The sequence below is a fragment of the Triticum urartu genome, chromosome 6, assembly GCF_003073215.2.
Source record: "Triticum urartu cultivar G1812 chromosome 6, Tu2.1, whole genome shotgun sequence".
Lineage (NCBI taxonomy): Eukaryota > Viridiplantae > Streptophyta > Magnoliopsida > Poales > Poaceae > Triticum > Triticum urartu.
In genome coordinates, this window is record NC_053027.1 from 2,323,076 (window position 1) to 2,341,293 (window position 18,218).

General features: G+C 44.0%; 2 protein-coding genes across 2 annotated transcripts; one reads left to right on the plus strand and one right to left on the minus strand.

The window, feature by feature from the left end:
• Window positions 1-777: 777 nt before the first annotated feature.
• LOC125513320 (translation initiation factor IF3-1, mitochondrial-like) lies at window positions 778-5,538 on the minus strand. The gene is made up of 8 exons (XM_048678406.1): window positions 5,241-5,538; window positions 5,057-5,153; window positions 4,915-4,982; window positions 4,715-4,813; window positions 3,579-3,635; window positions 3,097-3,165; window positions 2,244-2,312; window positions 778-2,119 (listed from the first exon to the last, which is right to left on the minus strand). The coding sequence occupies exons 1-8, from the start codon at window positions 5,409-5,411 to the stop codon at window positions 1,073-1,075; spliced, it is 1,677 nt and encodes a 558-aa protein (XP_048534363.1). The 5' UTR covers window positions 5,412-5,538; the 3' UTR covers window positions 778-1,072.
• A 5,901-nt stretch (window positions 5,539-11,439) lies between these two features.
• LOC125514012 (amino acid transporter AVT1C-like) lies at window positions 11,440-16,493 on the plus strand. The gene is made up of 12 exons (XM_048679256.1): window positions 11,440-11,745; window positions 12,739-13,091; window positions 14,110-14,324; window positions 14,426-14,449; window positions 14,550-14,730; window positions 14,840-15,059; window positions 15,150-15,285; window positions 15,394-15,413; window positions 15,628-15,770; window positions 15,867-15,910; window positions 15,995-16,057; window positions 16,217-16,493. The coding sequence occupies exons 1-12, from the start codon at window positions 11,540-11,542 to the stop codon at window positions 16,313-16,315; spliced, it is 1,704 nt and encodes a 567-aa protein (XP_048535213.1). The 5' UTR covers window positions 11,440-11,539; the 3' UTR covers window positions 16,316-16,493.
• The last annotated feature ends 1,725 nt before the right edge of the window (window positions 16,494-18,218 follow it).

The window sequence follows — 18,218 nt, forward strand, 5'->3', positions numbered from 1 at the left end:
CCTAGTTACAAATTGGGTTGATGCTCCCAGCTTGCAACTTGAAGAAAAATAAATGGCCAACCCAAAGACTTGAGATTCACTTGATTTATTGATTTGAGAAAGAATCTAGGAGAAAAGAGGTAGCACGCACATTCAAAGACAGAGACAGGGATTTGGAATAAGAGTTAGAGCAAATACATTAAAGTGACATAAACAGACTATAAGGATTAAAATGTTATATCTTTGTTTAGTTGGAAGAGAGAGAAGAGGAGAGAAGGAATACAGGCCGTTGACCAGCTATAGCACTAGAAGCCCTGCTCAAGAATTCATCCGATTAACCAGTTAACTTGACGATTAATCCCTACTCATAGGGTCCCCGAGTAGCTGATTACCCGATAAATCGTCTGATTAATTGATTAAATGGCCGATTAACTTGTCGATTAGCCTATTAATCCCCTACCCACCAGCCCACCGAGCAACTACCAGTTAACGATTTCCTCAACAATGACTAGAAGCAAGACACTTTGTGAGATTGTGAGGTGGGTCAACTATTAATAAAATAGTACATATTTAAAACTTACTTGTACAATCTGACTATAAAATTAACTCTAAATGACATGGCAACTCCTTATAGCCGATTGACGAATGTATTATAAACCATGCTCTTAGGGAAGACAAAGATAATTATTGTCCAATTAATTCACCAGACAGATTCAACAAGTGTTGCTTGGTGCTGTCGTAATATAGGTCACACACACCACAGACACTGCATGGGTTCATCTTGTGCTTACATAAGGATCAACCAATTAATGATGTTCATCAATTATTTATTTAGACCGAGTAAGTAATAACAACAAAATGGTAGTGCACAGTGCGATGATAGACAAGCAGATCAGTGCTCCTGACCTCAAGTTACATCGCTTGCTAGTCAATGGACAGACGCGTGTCACCCAAACATTCTCAAATAGACAGCCACCGCGAAAAACACATCCTCAAAAGCGGAATATTAGTTATTTCCTCTCTTGTATCATGGCTTTCGCCACAAAAACCTAGTATCGTTCTTCGCAAGCGTCGCCGCCAACCTCGTTCTTTCTCATGAGCTTCCCTTTTTAGGTTTACTGAATATTCCGAAGCTTTTGGCCGGGCCGGTATTGGCAGGCTTACCGGCACCACCAGACGCAGGACCGCCGTCCGCCGTCTTGTTCGGCTCGGATGCCGTGGCTGGCATTCGGCTGCTGAATACGCCCACGCCCCTGGCTGCTGTCGAAGCAGGGTTCCCGGCTGATGGCTCGGCGTTCGGATTCGATTGCTGGAACTGCGGCCGCTGGCTGCTATACGGCGGGACATGGCTTCCTCTCTCGTTTCCCCTCGGATCCTGCTGCGGGGGTCTGCTGCCTTGGCTGAACTTTGGGGGCGGCGGGCCAGCCTGTTGCAGAGGTGGCCTTTGGTTGTCCTGGGGACGGCGATACCTGTCTTCGTTGTTCTCGTTTCTTCTCAGGTCTTGCTGTGGGGGTCTTCCTTGGTTGAACCTTGGCGGTGGTGGGCTCGGCTGTTCCAAAGGAGGCCTTTGATAGCGGCCTTCATGTTCACCTCTCCTAGGGTCCTGCTGTGGTGGTCTGCCTTGGCTGTCTACGCCTCCGGGCTGCTGCCTACGGCTGGCATACCTGTTGGTCTGCTCGGGTGTCATGCCTTCATTAGCCTTAGCCTGCTTTAGCTTCTCCATTTCAGGGCTACCATTCCTGGAACCAAGTCCATATTGCGATGGTTGTGGTCCACCCTGACCAGGGTTAATCCTGTTTCCTCCAGCACCAATGCTCTTGTCCAAGTTACCGCGGTTGTTGCCTCTAAACCCTCTATCTTGCCCTTTCTTTTGCGGTGATGATTCACGGGGGGTATAGGCGGGAGTTTTGTCAACATCCTCAGCTTCCAGACCATGTTCACTTGTGTCGTCCCCACTGTCAGTAGCAGCGGGTGGCGATTCGGAGGTAGCGGTGCGGGGGGTGCCTTTGCTTGCGTCTTCCATGGCCTTGCTTGCTTTCTTTCCACCTTTCTTGGTTGCAAACTTCACGTGCCTGACAATAACATATGCATGCTTGGAGTCCAAATGCGGCCCGCTTTCCACGGTACAGACATCTTGAATCTGTTGAATCAGTGAAATCTTAGAAAGAGATAAACTTTCATAGGCAGCAATTCTTAGTGTCAATTTTGTAGTCAAGGATAAAAAAAGGGGCCGGGAACAGTACAGTACAGAAGGGAGTACTCACCAGTCCTAATAAGCGAGATAGCGGTCCGCCTAAATCTTCGGCTTCGTTACCTGCGGGCATCGCCATGCACTGCCAAAGAGGAGCATCACTCAGTTCTTCACAGCTTGTTGTACCCAAGAATATAATAAGGTAAACATATGCATATGAACATCGCCAGATCCAATATATAGATATGAAGGTTTTAATAGTCCGTAAACGAAAATCCAGTTCAAGATGTTGGTTAGCAGTTCAAAAGATTGTGCCAGATACTATCGTCTTAGGTAAAAATGAAAACAAAGTCCATCAGGTAAATATTGCTTCAGGTGAAGACAAAGGAACAACATGTTATTGTGATTCTCCATGAACAGTTTAGATCGAACAGAAAAATTTATTGCTTCAGGTGAAGAGAAAGGGACAACATGTTATTGTGATTCTCCATAAACAAGATATGACAGACAGGTTTATTCCCAGAAAGTTCCTCCTGGATAATAAACTACTTCATCCCTCTTACCATTATATAGGCACAAAAGGAGACAAGGAGAACCATGCACTTAAGAGTTTGCTACACTTAAGCTACTTACAGAACTGAATTGAAACCCATGATTGGTTCCCGATCATAATCATTGGTTCCTATATATCCATAACTTTCGGGGCGACAAAAGCCCCCCTAATCATTGCACACTGTTTGGTTCCCCTTGTCCAGATATAAGGTTTCCTTGGGGATTGCCCAGTAAACTTAGTATAAAAAGAAGTTAAAAAGCAAAACCCACAGATAAGATGTATTAAAATCCGTGTTGCAGTTGCTTGGGTTGTCACCAAAGATTTACAGAACCATACAATAAAATAAAACTAAAAAGTACGTGAGCGCTCTTACCTTCACCCTGTAACCACGGTCCATCAGCCTGGTAATTGCATCTGCTTTCACCTTCAAGTCTTTAATTTCCTGCGAACAATAATTTATGTGTCTCAACAACACCCCATGACACAAGGCCTCCATATTGAATACAATATATCTACGACTTTGGAAATGAGTGAGCTCAACTAGGTATAGGCCCAAACGAACATGAAAAAAGGGCGTAGCAGTCCAATCAAGCTGTTACTACAGCTAAAAGGTGGCAATCAATCATGCATTGCACATCTGAACAAAAACGTTAAGTAGAACAACAGAACATTCATTATTACTGCCAGAAAGCAACTACCAATGTTTTCCTTTGAAATACTCCCAAAAAACGTCTTACATTTTGAGACAGAGGGAGTAGTAGTAGTCAAGCATGCATTCCATATAAAAATAAAGAATCATGAAAGATGATAATCTGCAATTATTAACGAAAGGTTAAAACAAGCAAGAAAACTTACTGTTTTCGCCTTAAACCGCACTTCTTTGATATCTCCAACACGCAAAGTAATAGCAGACTGCAGAAAATCAGATGCAAAATAAGGAGAGAGATTTGCTATTTTCATTAAGATGTGAGAGATCAAAGCCCATTGAAGGTGCACGTTATCATGACTTATGCAGAAGTAATATAAACATGGAAGGAGATACAATGGTTAACACTGTTTTCCCTTGCTCAGTTTATAAGGCTACATTTAGCACAGCGTTACTTTTCAAGGGCACTTCAATATTTCTATTGTGGACGCAATAGTTACTCGAAATCATCTTTTTTTTTGAGACACAATAGTAAAATCTTACTGGGATTAGTAAATAATCATCTGTCTAATTATACCCCAACACAAAAACACAGCAACCGCAAACGGGCTCTGATTACGGAACCGAGTGCCAGCTCTCACCATAACCAGATGCCGTTGTTTTTTTGTAGAAACCAAAGACTTATCTGTGTCTTTTAAAAGACACTATCACTAGAGCGAGCGATAGTTTCTGTCGCTGAACTGGTTGTTGTTTTAACAAAGCACTTTTCTGAACACAGACCAAGGAACCGTTAGTTCACAATACAATGGTCTGACACAATTATAATTTACAAACATGGAAGGAGATATATGATTAACACTGTTTTCCCTTGCTCAGTTTTTAGGGCTACATTTAGCATTGCGTTGCTTTCCGAAAGCACATGCATATATTCTAATCTGGACGCAACAGTAAGTAGAAATCATCTTTTGTTTTATGACATGGCAGTAAGATCTTACTGGAATGAGTACATGAGTTCTCCCGACTTATTAGACTCCAAGACACAGCACAGCAACCACAAATGGGGTCCGCCTGATTACACAATCAAGTGCCTTAGCACAGCAGAAAGTAACAGAGGTGAATCTGGCTATGTTCAACATCTTGTGTACATTGTATTGATATGAACATAATATGTTTGTGTAGAAGACAAAGATAATAGCACTAGAGTGAGCGATGGTTTCTGTAGTTAGTTCACAATCCTACGATCTGAACACGTTTACAAACATGCTCTGTTCCAAGCATTTCAACTCAACTCCAGCAGTGACGACACGACAAATTCAGCGAGGATGATTTGACCACGCATACATACCTTGGCTTTTAGGCGCTCTTTGTCCTTGACGTCCTTGATGTACTTCTCCTTGTGGAAGTCCATGATCTTGCAAACCGGAGGGTCCGATTTCCGGTCAACCTGCGACGAGGTAACCATGAGAAATGGGCACAACCGAATAAGTATACGAACATGCCGACCCTCGGGCAGAGCTGAAGAAGAAAATGGAAATGAGGTACTACCTCAACCAGGTCCAGCCCCATCCTGGCAGCCATCTTGAGGGCCTCGTGCCTGGGGACAACATCATGCCCTGCAGAAATCGGGGGAAAAATCGGATCTTCAGCATCCGAATGGCGAATGGAGAAGGAAGGGGATCGTCGGCACCTTCGTCCGTGACGAGCCGGAGGAAGGGGCCGGTGATGTCGTTGTTGAGCCGGGGCCCGGCGTCGTCGTCGTCGTCCTTCTTGACCGCCTTCTTGACCTTCCGAGCCACAAGACAAAGATGATGAGAGGAGGAGAGCTGACCAACCTAGGGCGACAGACTGAGGGAGGGAGGGGGGAGACGTACGTGCTGGGGCGGGGCGGCGAAGGAGCGGCGGGGGACGGTGACCGGGCGGCGGAAGGACGGAGGCGGGGGCGGGGGAGGCGTGAGGGTGGGAGGCGAGGCGGCGGCGCGGCGGAGGCAGTATGATGCCTGGGAGCGGACGGCGAGGGACCCGATGGCGCGGCGGAGAGCCATGGTTGGCTTCCCCTCGGCGGCGGCGGCGGCGGCGGCGGAGATCGGCGAGGAAGGAGGGGAGGGGAGTCGGCCGAGGGAGAAACCTCCACGCCGAGGGCCGGATCAGCAGCCCATGAGGCTACACCAATGAGCGAGTGTAAGTCAAGCGAAGCCCATTTCACTCACGGCCTAGTGGCCTACTATCGTTTCACCTCTCTCTTTCTCCAAACATAAATCTTTTTTTTTGTCTCAAAAAAAACATAAATCTTTTTTTGAGATACACATTCGTTTTGTTTTTTTGCATAATTATAGGCATGAGGATGTAAAAGAAAAGAGATAAAATGTCAAGGTATATACTAAATCCCATATTATGAAACTGAAACTCACGAATATGTGTGTAACGCAAATTGTTCGGTTGCGCTACACGGGAATCATATGAACTACCAACTCAAATGCCAACAACCCTATTGCTCTCTCCCTCTCCAAGAAAAAGGCAATCATTGGTGATGGTTTCTCCCCTTGGCAAAAGCCGGTGAGACCGCGGTTTCCGCCTCCTCGGCTTGCTGCTCCAGTGGCGGGTGGAGGAAGGGTCATGGTTCTCTCATGTGCTTTTTTTCCACTGTGGAGTTGGTCTTTCAAGTGGTGGCACCGGTGGGATGAGAAAGGTGTCACATCAAATAAAGTTGCCTTGGCTTCTTCCTCATCACGACGACCCTCTCCATGGCAGCGTCGACAAGTAGATGGCCTTGTCATCTCACTGTCTGCTTGGGCGGTGAGATTAGGTTTTATTTTCCTATCCGTTTGTTGTTGTTGTTCGCGGTGGTGTCGAGGACCCGGATGAGATGGAGTGTCTGGAATGAGACCATTGGTTCGAGGGCTGCATATCTAGCGTTCTTCCCCGACTATGTCAGTGGTATGCGGTGGATTCGGGTCTAGGTTAGCATGGGTATGTGTCCCCGGTCGACGTGCCACAATGACATGTGCTTTGATGCTTGTAGTAGGCATGTTCATCGACTCTGAAAGCCTTTATGGTGATGGTGTTGCCCTGGATCTAACGACAGTGGATGTTGTGCATCTTCTCCGGTGAAGGCCTTGGCGGCGTTGGGTATTGGCTACAACCGTTAGTTTTGGTGTGTGTGCAGGAACCCCTATGAACCTTCTTGTATTTTTTCTCTCTCTGTCTTGGGGTCCTCTCTGCATAATTTTCAGGGAATTTATCAACCCTAGATTTCTCTGGCTGTCTCCATGTGTGTTTGTACATGTATTCTGATTGTTGAAGTGTGACATGCATAGTTTACCAGAAAACTGTTTAGCATCATACAATGGTTGTCATAAAAAAATTTCTAGACGTTTAAATTAAATAAATAACACCCTTTGGATTTTGCATACAAAGTTGAGTTGACCGTGGCAGACAAAAGATCACAAGAAAACAAATCGTCTGGAGTTTTTGTGAAATTTATTCAAACCAATGAGACTAGTGTTCGGTCCTATAAACCCTGACGACTTTGACATGAATTTTACTCCTTTTCCTAAATGGAAGTATTCTCCGCTTGCCATGTGGACTGGAATTAATGAGATAGTTTCGTCCCAAATTATTGGAAAACCCTAATTTCAAGAAAATAAAATAGCGTAAAATCCTCAACTTCCCGGTCTAATAAGGGTATGTTTAAATAAAAAAATATAAACCTTCGAAGAAAAATCCAACTTCATGAAACACGGGAAAATTAAATATTGTGAACAAAAAATAAGGGGTTCTTTCAAAAATATTTTGTGGGAAAATACTGGTTTCTTTTCTACCAAATAAATCTTAAAAAATTCAATTCAAAGCCTTTTTTACTCGTTCATTCATGCACATGGCACAACATTCTATTAAAAAAATCACATCCTCAATTGTTAGATTTTTCTTTGAATTTTTTGTCCTGAATTTTCTCATAGAAGTGTAGGCTTTTTCCCTCACTTTTTCTCATAGAGGTTGTCCCACACTTTTGCTTATTACTCCGAAACTGCGATGACGGGGCGAGGCTGACTTGGTGATTCATGTCCACTTATGTGCGCACCAAAGAAGAATATATAGCAGGTGGGTTGGGGCATAAAAATTAAACTAGCACTTTATAGTTTGGAAAAGATAAAATGGACTTTGGTCAGTACTAGAAGGGACTCCCATGCTTCGCTGCACCGAGAATATAAATGTGTTATGTGGTAGCTGTACAATGAACCATGTCATTGAGTAATATTTTTGCATGGGCATGTAATGAGCACCTGATAATTCCAAAGGAAGAACAGAAAAGAAGTGCATCACCGTATTGAATTGCATATCTTGTTCATAACTTGGAAAAAAAACAACGATGATCCACACAAAATTCAGTGACATGTTCAACAAACCATAATTCTCATTCAGGACTTCTAGTAGACCGGTAGATACATACTTTACAAACTAAACATACTCAACATAAAATAAGGTTGCTATCTTCCTTGCCTCTCCCTTAAACATGACTTTGATGTTGTTCATCAATTGTTTCATCCACAACAGTCTCGTGCCCCGGGCATTTCATGCACTCCCATACATTAATAAAAATATGTTTTTGTACGAACCAATAACAATAAACAACACAGAAAGAACATTTAAGAAGATTCCTCACATTCTTTAGTACACTGAAGCAAACAATATATGATCTTGTCATCCCAAGCAAAAGATAGATCTTTCTCGAAAAAAGCAAAAGATAGATAAACTTAATTATCCGAGGACACAAGCTGCTTTATACTGGATTGCTAGCATTCCCAAGTTCACTAAGTAAACATGGGAATTTTCAGTAAGAGGTGGCTTTCAGCATTAAGTAAACCATAAGGTAGCTGAGCTATCTTTCTCTAAGGACACAGTATGCATGTATCTTCGAGCCACCGTTCTGATGCAGCCTTTCAGCATTGTTCCACCATTAGAAGGGCTGAGCGTTCTTCGCTGCGCCGTTGGTGTTGTTAGAGTTTCAAAAATAAAATTTTTCTGTTGTCTGGTTTGGCACCTGAGTGAACTAGTGTGTGTTTTCTTAGACGGTGAGAGGATGGAAACAGTTGACCCAGTCAAAATCATGAATCAAATCCACCTTAACTGAATCGTTGCCCAAGTAAAAACTGGAAAACAAATCCGAAATTGAGAACCTCAGGTGAATGAGAGGGCTCACAAATTGGTGAGTATGGTGTATTAGGAAGATGTATTGGTAGGGCCTGGATTGATCGTCCAAGCATGTTGGCATCAACATCATGGCATGGTCCATTCCACTGTACCCGAGTTCAGTTTAGCTTATCTGAATGAATAAAGAAACCTTTCATGTGGGATCCAGAGCATACAGATACAGTGCAAGCAAACGTGATTATAAACAAATACATTTCCACGGATGGCAATCAGTCAATGATTTAGGCACCACGAACACACACTAGCTAGTACTATAATCGTCGCTAGCCCAGCTAACTCTGAGCAGATCCTGTCACCAGATACTCAGATCCGATCGATGAGGCCAAGAAAAATACGAGTGACAGCCATGACATGCCATGCCATGGATGGCAGCAGCGGCTCTCTTCCTACTGCTGTCGTCTGATTTGCAGCAGCTGCACCAACATTACTTGCTGTATTTGGCTTCATGTGTGCGATGCTATCATCATCATCATCATCATCGTCATCATCATCATCATTATAATAAGCCAGCAACAACGACATCAATCAATAATGATGGTTAATTAAGCATCCTAGCTAGTGGCATCGTGTAGTACGTACGTGCTACTACTAATCATAATCATAATGTTTCCCCTGCCTGCTTTGGATCCTTGCTGCTAAAACCCCATCCAGCCTCCCCTGCAAGATGCCACACGAACTTGAAGGCGCTATCTATCTTGTACGTATCCTATAAGCAAGTGGACGGCTCATTGGCCCACACCACATGTATTCAGTGCCTTGCTGGTTGTTGTTGAGTGGGCATTTTTGGCTCCCAGCACCCTGGAAGCTCTCTTTGCTTTCAAACCGTTTTTGTAGAGCTAGGTTGATGAATCCAAATTAAAGTACTCCCTCCGTTCCAAAGTACAAGCCCTTTTAGCGATTCCAACATGGAACATATATAGAGTAAAATGAGGTGAATCTACACTTTAAAATACGTCTATGTACATTCGTATGTAGTTTGTATCGAAATCTCTAAAAAAGTCTTATGTTTTAGAAACGGAGGGACTAGTGTGCATATATGCACAGTAAATATGTCGTTAGTAGTGGAAGGAGATATCTGCAAGGTTTCCATGTATATGCATGTGTAGGCGGTGTTTTGCCTTTGACGCGGCTAGCGTGATGCCGTGTTGGAGCTCAGGTCCGGTGGTGGTGGAAGGGGGATCCGGTGGTAGTCTCGTCAATAAGCTCACATGTTACCAGGATCTGGTGCATGCCTTTCCTCACCGTGGGAAGGAGGAGGAGATGTGGAATGGGAGGGAGCATGTGTCCGACGAGCTTGTAGATCAGTTCATCATTGGAGCTCAATCGCAATTGTGCGCGCGTTGGAGCCATGGCGCCAGCAGGACCACCCTTCCATTTTGGGAGAATCTTCTCTTCTGTTCAGCATCAGGTTTCTAATGGCCCATTGATGTACCATATGGTAGAATGATGACCGGTTGGAGTGCCGATGTTCTCTAAAGTCGCCTCCATTCTCTCCTTCCTGTTGTCGTGCCATAGGCGCGCGAGGGGGGGGCAGTTTGCACACAACTTGGCATATATCTCTCTTCCATCTGGTTAGCAGTCGGTGATGGAGTGGTAGTCGACCCATCATACCAAGTGGTTTCATCCTCAACGATGATGCCCTCGGTCGGTGTTGCATAACATTACAAGGACGAGACTGCAATTTTTGCATCATGATCTCAACTCCTTTTTTCAAAGTCAGAAGTGGTCTATAATTTTGCTTTCTTTGGAGCATTGGCGTTCTTCTGTTCTCTCCTCCCCACCGCCATGTCATAGGGGAGGCAGTTTTGGCACAACATGGCATCTACTTCTATTCTACCCGGTCAGCAGCCGGGGATGTGTTCATCCCTGAAGATGATGGGTTCGGATCAGTTCTGCACACTATTATAAGCATGGAATTCCAATCTCGCTTCATGACCTCGACTCCTTTTTAGTGTTAGGAGTGGTCTATAATTTTGCATCTTCGAGGACCCCCGGTGTAAAATGGACTGCTATACCCCCTTCGATTCTTTTTGCTTGCGTATAACGTCCAACTGCCACCCGAGGGCTCATGCAAACCCTAGCCGCCGCCTCCCTCAACTTATCCCCCCTCCTAGACTCCCTATCGCTATCGGAGGAGGCCGAAGTGCAAAGCTTGCCCAACATACAGTTGTGGCAGGCTCGCGTCCTTATTTTGCACGGAGGCCTCCAGCAGGAAGGCGTCGGCGGCCCTAGACGACATGAAAATGACGACGGAACACAACATTTCTTCTTCCTTTCTGGTGTCACCCATTCCTTATCTTTACTCAACGCTTCTCCTTTCCTAACGAGGTGGAGGACGGCAGAACCGGGACGGTAGGTGGGTCTTGGACCGAGTAGCAGCATATCATGCTACCGTCCACGGGTGGCGGGAAAAGGGGGGCGAGAGAGATGCACAACGCTCGTAAGGGGAGACGGAACAACACAACACAAAAGAGGGGACGAGACTACACGCCAGAGATGTCGCGGGAGGGAGACGATCGGTCGGCCAAATTTTATACAAAAGCATACGCGTTTATGCACCCAAAAAAAAAACCCTGGCAACCTAAACCACTGCCACCAATATATTTCTCTAAACCAAATCACAATGCCATTGCCTTTTAGTATTTCCTTATATATAATAATTACAATAATAATGATTATACATGTCGACAGCTCGCCGTCCAGCCAGGCATAATGTATTTCCTTTTATAAGAAGGCCTAAAAACAGAGTTGCAATTTCTTTCTTTTTTTGAGGGCATGGACAGTCATCTTTTGATTTCCTTACTACGGTGAAAGTTGGATTTTGTTTTTTGAATCGCACCCTATATAAACCCACCATGAAAACCAAAGCGAAGGCAATCAGTCAGCCACACCCATCCCTGTCTTCTCTTCTCCTCTGCTCTCTTGCGGCTGCGGCTGCCAGCGCGAGGCGACAAGAAGCAGGATGAAGAGCCTGCTGGGGGAGGAGCGCAGCTTCATCATCGAGAGCGACGACGACGACGAGGAGGATCCCGCCCACAGGGTCGACGGCGTTGGCCATGGGGACGACGGGTCGTCGTCGGACTCGTCGTCCTGCGCCACCCCGCGCGGCGGCGGCGGCGGCGACAGCCAGCCCAACTCCTACACCAACCAATGGCCGCAGAGCTACAGGTAACGACCCACATCCATCAAATTCGTCTCTTGTCCGTCCATCCACATCCATCAAAGTCGTCTGTCTGTCTTCCGATGAACTCCATCCATCGATCTAATCTGTTGCTTGCTTGCTACTCCAATCTCCCTTCCTTTCTCTATGTCTTTCTTTCAACTCGATCCATTCGACATTCAGATTCCCTGCCCGGTTTCTCTGAAAAATACGTTCTGAATCCATTCCATTCTTCCCGAACGGACCCCAACCAAATCCCAATCTTGGATTCATGCTTCTTTGACCCCTTCCAGCGCCCAACCAATCAACCAGAGTGGGAAAGGTAGTTTTTTCGGCATCACCATGTCTCTGTTGATGCAAGTTTTACCAAGCAACCGCTCGCTCCGATCTTTTTTTTCGATTTCGAAACGGACACACACTACCTTTCTGACAGACAGAGAGACAGACAGGACAAACCAACCTGCTCTGTTCCCCCCTTAGCACCCCTGGATCTGTATGGTGCTGATGTGGTAATTGGTCAATATAAATCCCCAGAGTGGGAAAGTTGGAATTGTGTTTGCCAACCAGTCTCAATCCATTACCTGTAGCTTAATCATCATCATCTTCATCCCGAATACCACATCTACTCATGCCTGTCTCCAAACAAGCACCACTTTTATAATTATTGTTTATTTTGGAAGGATGCATGTTACCCCATGGTGGGGTGGGGCGGTACAGCTCAGGCTTGTGGACCAGCACCTGGCTGTCACATCTTCATCATCTCCTCAGCTGTTTCTTTTCCTTGGATTTTTCCCTCCGAAATGTGCTTTCGCACATCGCCTTGCGTTCTTGTTTTGTTCAAAGTCATCATTTCTGACTGAATCTTACTGTATTTTGTCAAGTATAAATAGACTGAATCTTACTATATCTGCTGTTACAATGCTCAAAAATCACATTTCTTGCTCTGCTTATTCTCATGTCAGTAACAATTCTTTTTTATTTTCTCTCTTGTATTTTGACAGGCAATCGATCGACATTCTGAGCAACGTGCAGTCGCCGAGCCTGGGGTTCCTGGGGACCCCGACGCTGAGCAGGCTGTCCAACTCCTTCCTCAACAGCTCCTTCCTCAACAGCTCGTTCCGAGGCAAAACCCCTGAGATCGTCTCCAATCTCGTCAAGCCGCTCATACGCCCGACCACAAGCGACGAGCAACAGCAACAACAGCAGCATGAGGATATCCGGAAGAGCTCGCAGTACCTCCTGCCGTCGAGGAAGCCGTCGCTGCAGCAGATCCCCGAGGATCAGAAGCCGCTGGTGGTTGGCCATGAGGTTTCTCCCTACCAGCAGTGCTCTTACACCCAGGGAGCTATGAATGGTAAGCACCTACTACAGGCCTGTGAATTTTACATTCTCAATTTGAAATGAAATGCTAGACCTGACTGGTTGACACAAGTAAATCGATCCAAAAAAATTTGTTAGCAGAGCATGATAAATAGGGGCCCTCAATTATTGGCAATGCCGCATATTCTTGTGATGTACCATTGCTGAACTGAGGCTTGGTGAACCTAGACACGTTCTTAGCAGACGGATGTCCAAGTTCAGTGTACCGATGGCCCAGTTAGGCGTTTTCACGCGCGGTAGTACCGTGCTGACGGCTACTGATACACAGTTTACACTAGTCTAAAGCTCCAAACCATAAGATAATAGCATAAATTTTGAAGGATCTGCATACAAATCACACTGTTTTTCCTTCAGATCCCCACCCACTGTAACTGCCATTTTTACAGTTTAGTATGGCACCGAAGGTTGACAGAAACTATTAATTAGTTCCTAGAATGTTCTGATCAGATCTACTTAACCAAGTGAGTTGCTGGCAGTTAACATAAGCGCAGAGAATCAGGACATCAAGTACACCAAGTGGTCAATTATGCATGATTGAGCACTGTCTATTCGCGTAGTTGAGGCGCCGCATCACACATGGTTCCGGTCCACCATTTCGATTTTTCTTCTTGTTCTTCTCCGTATTAATAGGGACATCACATGGTTGATGAGTCAGCACAACCAAACCATGTGACATGTTGTCGCATCGAGATCTGCAGGCTGTCCCACTGCTTCAAGACAAACCATTTGCTATCAAATTGTGCAGAAATGATCCCATTCAAGAAAATGTGGAAATAGCCAAGCACACGTCGGTCGTCGTATTTTTTATCTCTTTTTTTTCACCAAGGAGTTGACCTGAGTTAACAACGAAGCTTTGCTGTGTGTAATCTGTTTCAATTGGATCTATATTCTGAAGGTCTGAACTTTCCTGTGATAAATTTTACTGAACCTGAAGAATAGTTGCTCATCATGGATGATTCCTATGATAAAATGCTCTTGTTTCTAATATGCAGGAATAAATGTTCTGTGTGGTGTCGGAATCCTGTCGACGCCTTACGCCATCAAGCAAGGGGGGTGGCTCGGACTGGTGATACTAGTTGTATTTGCTCTGCTCGCATGGTACACCGGTGTGCTGCTGCGCCGTTGCCTAGACAGCAAGGAGGGCCTTCAGACATACCCGGATATCGGTCATGCCGCCTTTGGCACCACCGGTCGCATAGCCATCTCGGTAAGATTCAGTTCTTCAGTTTGGGCAGATCTCAGTCAGGGAAAGTTTTTGTGCTAACTTAACTTATTTCTGCTTCTTGTGTGTGGGTTCACTATCTGCAGATAATCCTGTATGTGGAACTGTATGTAAGTACTCCGTACCATCCAACCAATTAAATCCAAAGAGTCATCACAACATCTGAAAGAATCTGCAACGAATTAACCGATCCTTGATCTGTTGTTGCAGGCCTGCTGCATCGAGTATTTGATACTGGAAAGCGACAATTTATCCAAGTTGTTCCCCAATGTGCACCTCAACATTGGGGGCTTGACAATAAACTCGCATGTGTTCTTCGCAATCTTGACGACGCTTGTTGTCATGCCGACCACCTGGCTCCGTGACCTCACCTGTCTGAGCTATATTTCAGGTATCAATCTATTCACTTGTTGCTTTTATTTTCATCCTGCTTGTGCATATGCTCTGCATCTTGTATCACACATCATTTCTCACGATGTTGTTCTGTGTTTGCTTTGTAGCTGGAGGTGTGGTTGCATCAATCCTTGTGGTCATCTGCCTATGCTGGATTGGGGTTGTCGATCATGTCGGCTTCGAGAACAAAGGGACTGCGTTAAACCTCCCGGGAATTCCTATCGCGATTGGACTGTACGGTTACTGCTACTCGGGGCATGGGGTGTTCCCAAACATATACTCTTCTCTGAAGAACCGCAACCAGTTTCCTTCCATTCTTTTCACCTGGTAAATTAGCTACTTTGGGTCAACCTATATTCGATATCATTCTTTTGGAACCTCAACACTCAGTTATTGTTTGTGCTTCTTTGATTTCAGCATTGGGTTTTCTACCATTTTGTTTACTGCCGCTGCGGTGATGGGATACAAAATGTTCGGCGAATCCACCGAGTCTCAGTTCACCCTCAACTTACCGGAGAATCTGGTGGTTTCCAAGATTGCCGTCTGGGCTACGGTAATTGCTCCTGTCTAGACTATTTCAGATCACTTTGTTCTGTACTAAGCATGTTTTATGTAACTTCATTCTCAATCATGTTGACCTATCTCTTGGCTTTTGTTGCAGGTGGCTAATCCGATAACCAAATATCCTTGGCTTGTCAATTATTTCTCTTCAAAGGGGATTTTAATCAAAACTAACATAGAGAAATTCTATTTCTTGCCAATGCTTCTTTAGAATACATGCTGATCTTTTTATTACATGCTTAATAAAGTTCTAAAATCAAAAAGGTTTTAAAAAGTTCTGAAATTATTTGTTGATGTACATGATAATTGTGCAATGTCCTTAACAAAGAATCACATATGCATTGACCATAACCCCATTGGCCATGAGTCTGGAAGAGTTGCTGCCGCGAAGCCAGCAGAAGTACTCCAACATAATCATTCTTAGATCAGCCCTGGTGGTGTCAACCCTCATCATTGCTCTGTCAGTTCCCTTCTTTGGTAAGTTAGTTTGCTCTCTTTGGTCAGCATATGTCAGCATTAGTAGTAGATTGAATCATTCACTGACCATTGTTCATTCTACATGTAAATTGACAGCGCTTGTGATGGCTCTGATTGGCTCTTTATTCGCGATGCTTGTGGTAAGTTTTCGCTGATTATTTCATCAGATGATAACAAGTAATTGGTAAGCTATTCGTGAGAGGCTAAAATATGTTTCATTGCAGACCTACATTCTACCTTGTGCCTGCTTTCTGGCCATCCTTAAGGCAAAAGCGACTTGGTATCAGGTACACAAATATTTCCAACGTCACATTTCTTTATTATAACTATACTTGTATCTAGCAGAACAGAGAAGGTTCTGAGGTCATATTGTGATGACATTGCCAAGCAAATTTATGTAAAGCACCTATTTATGGTGAGGAGCCTAACTAAAAACTATTTTACAGACTGCGACATGCTCATTCATCATCGCCGTAGGGGTTACTTGCGCCTGCGTGGGGACATACTCATCCCTCTCCGGGATTGTCCAGAACTACGCCACCTGACTCTGAAGTACTTCCTTCCCTACATACATAATAGAGAAGATTGCTCGTTCGACCGCATTATTATACATATAATTAAGCATATGTATGAGCGAGAGTGGAGGATTCAAATTTTGCCGAACAATGAATTATGTCCATCGATATATAAATGTTGTATGATTAAATTTGTATGGTTGTTAAATTTGTGGCAACTCCGATAACCTTGCATTATTATTGTTAAATTTGTATGTTGATGGATCTTTATCAGTCTAAAGTCCCAGTTCTGCTAGCTAATTACCAACTATTTGAATTTTTCATCAATCTATATTCAGAGTGTAATTTTGCCAACATGCAACTAGAACCTTTATTCGTCTGTATATTAACTATATTTAGAGTGAGGTGTGTATGATGACGGTTGGATGCTGATTTTGAGTAATAACATGTAAATGCAAACGAAAGTGAAGGATCTTAGGCAATGCCACATGGTTTCTCCGGTGGCGGCTAATTAGGGATTTAGGGTGACGGAGAAAGAGCATGGACTCTATATAGGGAGGATTAAAACAAATGGAAATATAATTGCGTAATGAGGGGGCAGGACAAGGGTTGCGGGAAGGTGTATGCAGGTGACCGTTGTCCAAATAATGGAATCAGTTGACCGGGGATCTGCGTAGCAACATGGGTGGCCATTGTGCAGCGGCTATTTAACGGTTGTGCTTTAGGAATAGTCTTACATGCAACTTATCTAGGGTAACTAAAGTACAAGTAAGGTGGGAGTGAGGAAATGGTTCAGGTTGACGTTGCAACGCACATGCAAATATAGAGAACATATGATGCATGTGGGGTATGTCTGGCTTGAAGTGGAAATTAAGCGTGCGGTGTGAAATTAAAACCTAGAACTTTGCTCACCAATGGTGCGGGATAAACCGAAGGATATTGAGGCAATGGTGTGTGGTTTCTTCCGTGCTAGAAAGGGAGCAACAAGCATAATGAGACATGTCCCCTTTCATGGAGTGGTGAGGTTCCCACTGAGATGTCCTGTGTAAAGAAAAGACAAAGAAGAACAAGGACTATAGAGAGGATCAAAGTATTGTACTACAAAACAGTTACAATAGGCGTCGGTTCACCACTGACGGGCTCATCACGACTCTTGTATCGACCCGACCCAAATGGATCGGAGTCTCTGTGCTTGTTGTGCTAGTCTTTGTATCGGTTTGCTAGAGTTCCTTTTTTTTACAGAAGTTTTTTCTATTTAATAAAAATAGAGGCGGTTTAGGCTTAAAATAAAATAGCAAATAGACTATAAAAATTCCACACAAATTCACAAAAATCTCTCTATTGATATGCAATAAACTTATTTGCAAATAAATTTCGATTGCGTCAAAGTTTGTCCAAAACCCCTTTTCCATACTTTTAATGCCACTTTGAAGAACTCATATTTTCTTCTCTCTTTTATCTTTATTTTAATAAATGGAAAAGGAAATTTGAAACCTCACTTCCGCTAACTTTCAAAATTGATTCAAGAGACTTTCAACTCTTTTTTATAAACTTTTCAGGAAGTCATGTTGTCTTCTCCCAAGTGATCATTGAGTTGCACAAAGTATTGAAACAATTCACAAGGGAAATCAAATAAAGCTCAAAATGCATGAAGGATATGGATGCATATGAATGATACTTCGTGATAATATCCAAATTGAAAAATGGGATGTTACAAACTGAAATTTGGGAAATAACAGTTCTTACATAAAACATGCTCTCTCTCTCTCTCTCTCTCTCTCATGCCTCACCAGAAGAACTCAATTAAAAATATTGTATACACGAGCAATTATCTCTAATGATTCGTCATTGTTCAATACATGTACATAGACAAGTGACCATGGCATTCTAGGTGATCATTCTATTATGTCTCCGTCTTCAATGCCTAAGGCGT

What these genes read in the sequence shown, in the direction of transcription:
- LOC125514012 (XM_048679256.1), top strand. Translation starts at nt 11,540, where the DNA reads ATGAAGAGCCTGCTGGGGGAGGAGCGCAGCTTCATCATCGAGAGCGAC. An exon ending in CACCCAGGGAGCTATGAATG is followed by an intron (nt 13,092 to 14,109) that starts GTAAGCACCTAC and finishes TCTAATATGCAG; the next exon opens with GAATAAATGTTCTGTGTGGT. An exon ending in TCTGTCAGTTCCCTTCTTTG is followed by an intron (nt 15,771 to 15,866) that starts GTAAGTTAGTTT and finishes GTAAATTGACAG; the next exon opens with CGCTTGTGATGGCTCTGATT.
- LOC125513320 (XM_048678406.1), bottom strand. Translation starts at nt 5,411, where the DNA reads ATGGCTCTCCGCCGCGCCATCGGGTCCCTCGCCGTCCGCTCCCAGGCA. An exon ending in TCGCCGCCCCGCCCCAGCAC is followed by an intron (nt 5,154 to 5,240) that starts GTACGTCTCCCC and finishes GTGGCTCGGAAG; the next exon opens with GTCAAGAAGGCGGTCAAGAA. An exon ending in TATCTCGCTTATTAGGACTG is followed by an intron (nt 2,120 to 2,243) that starts GTGAGTACTCCC and finishes CTGATTCAACAG; the next exon opens with ATTCAAGATGTCTGTACCGT.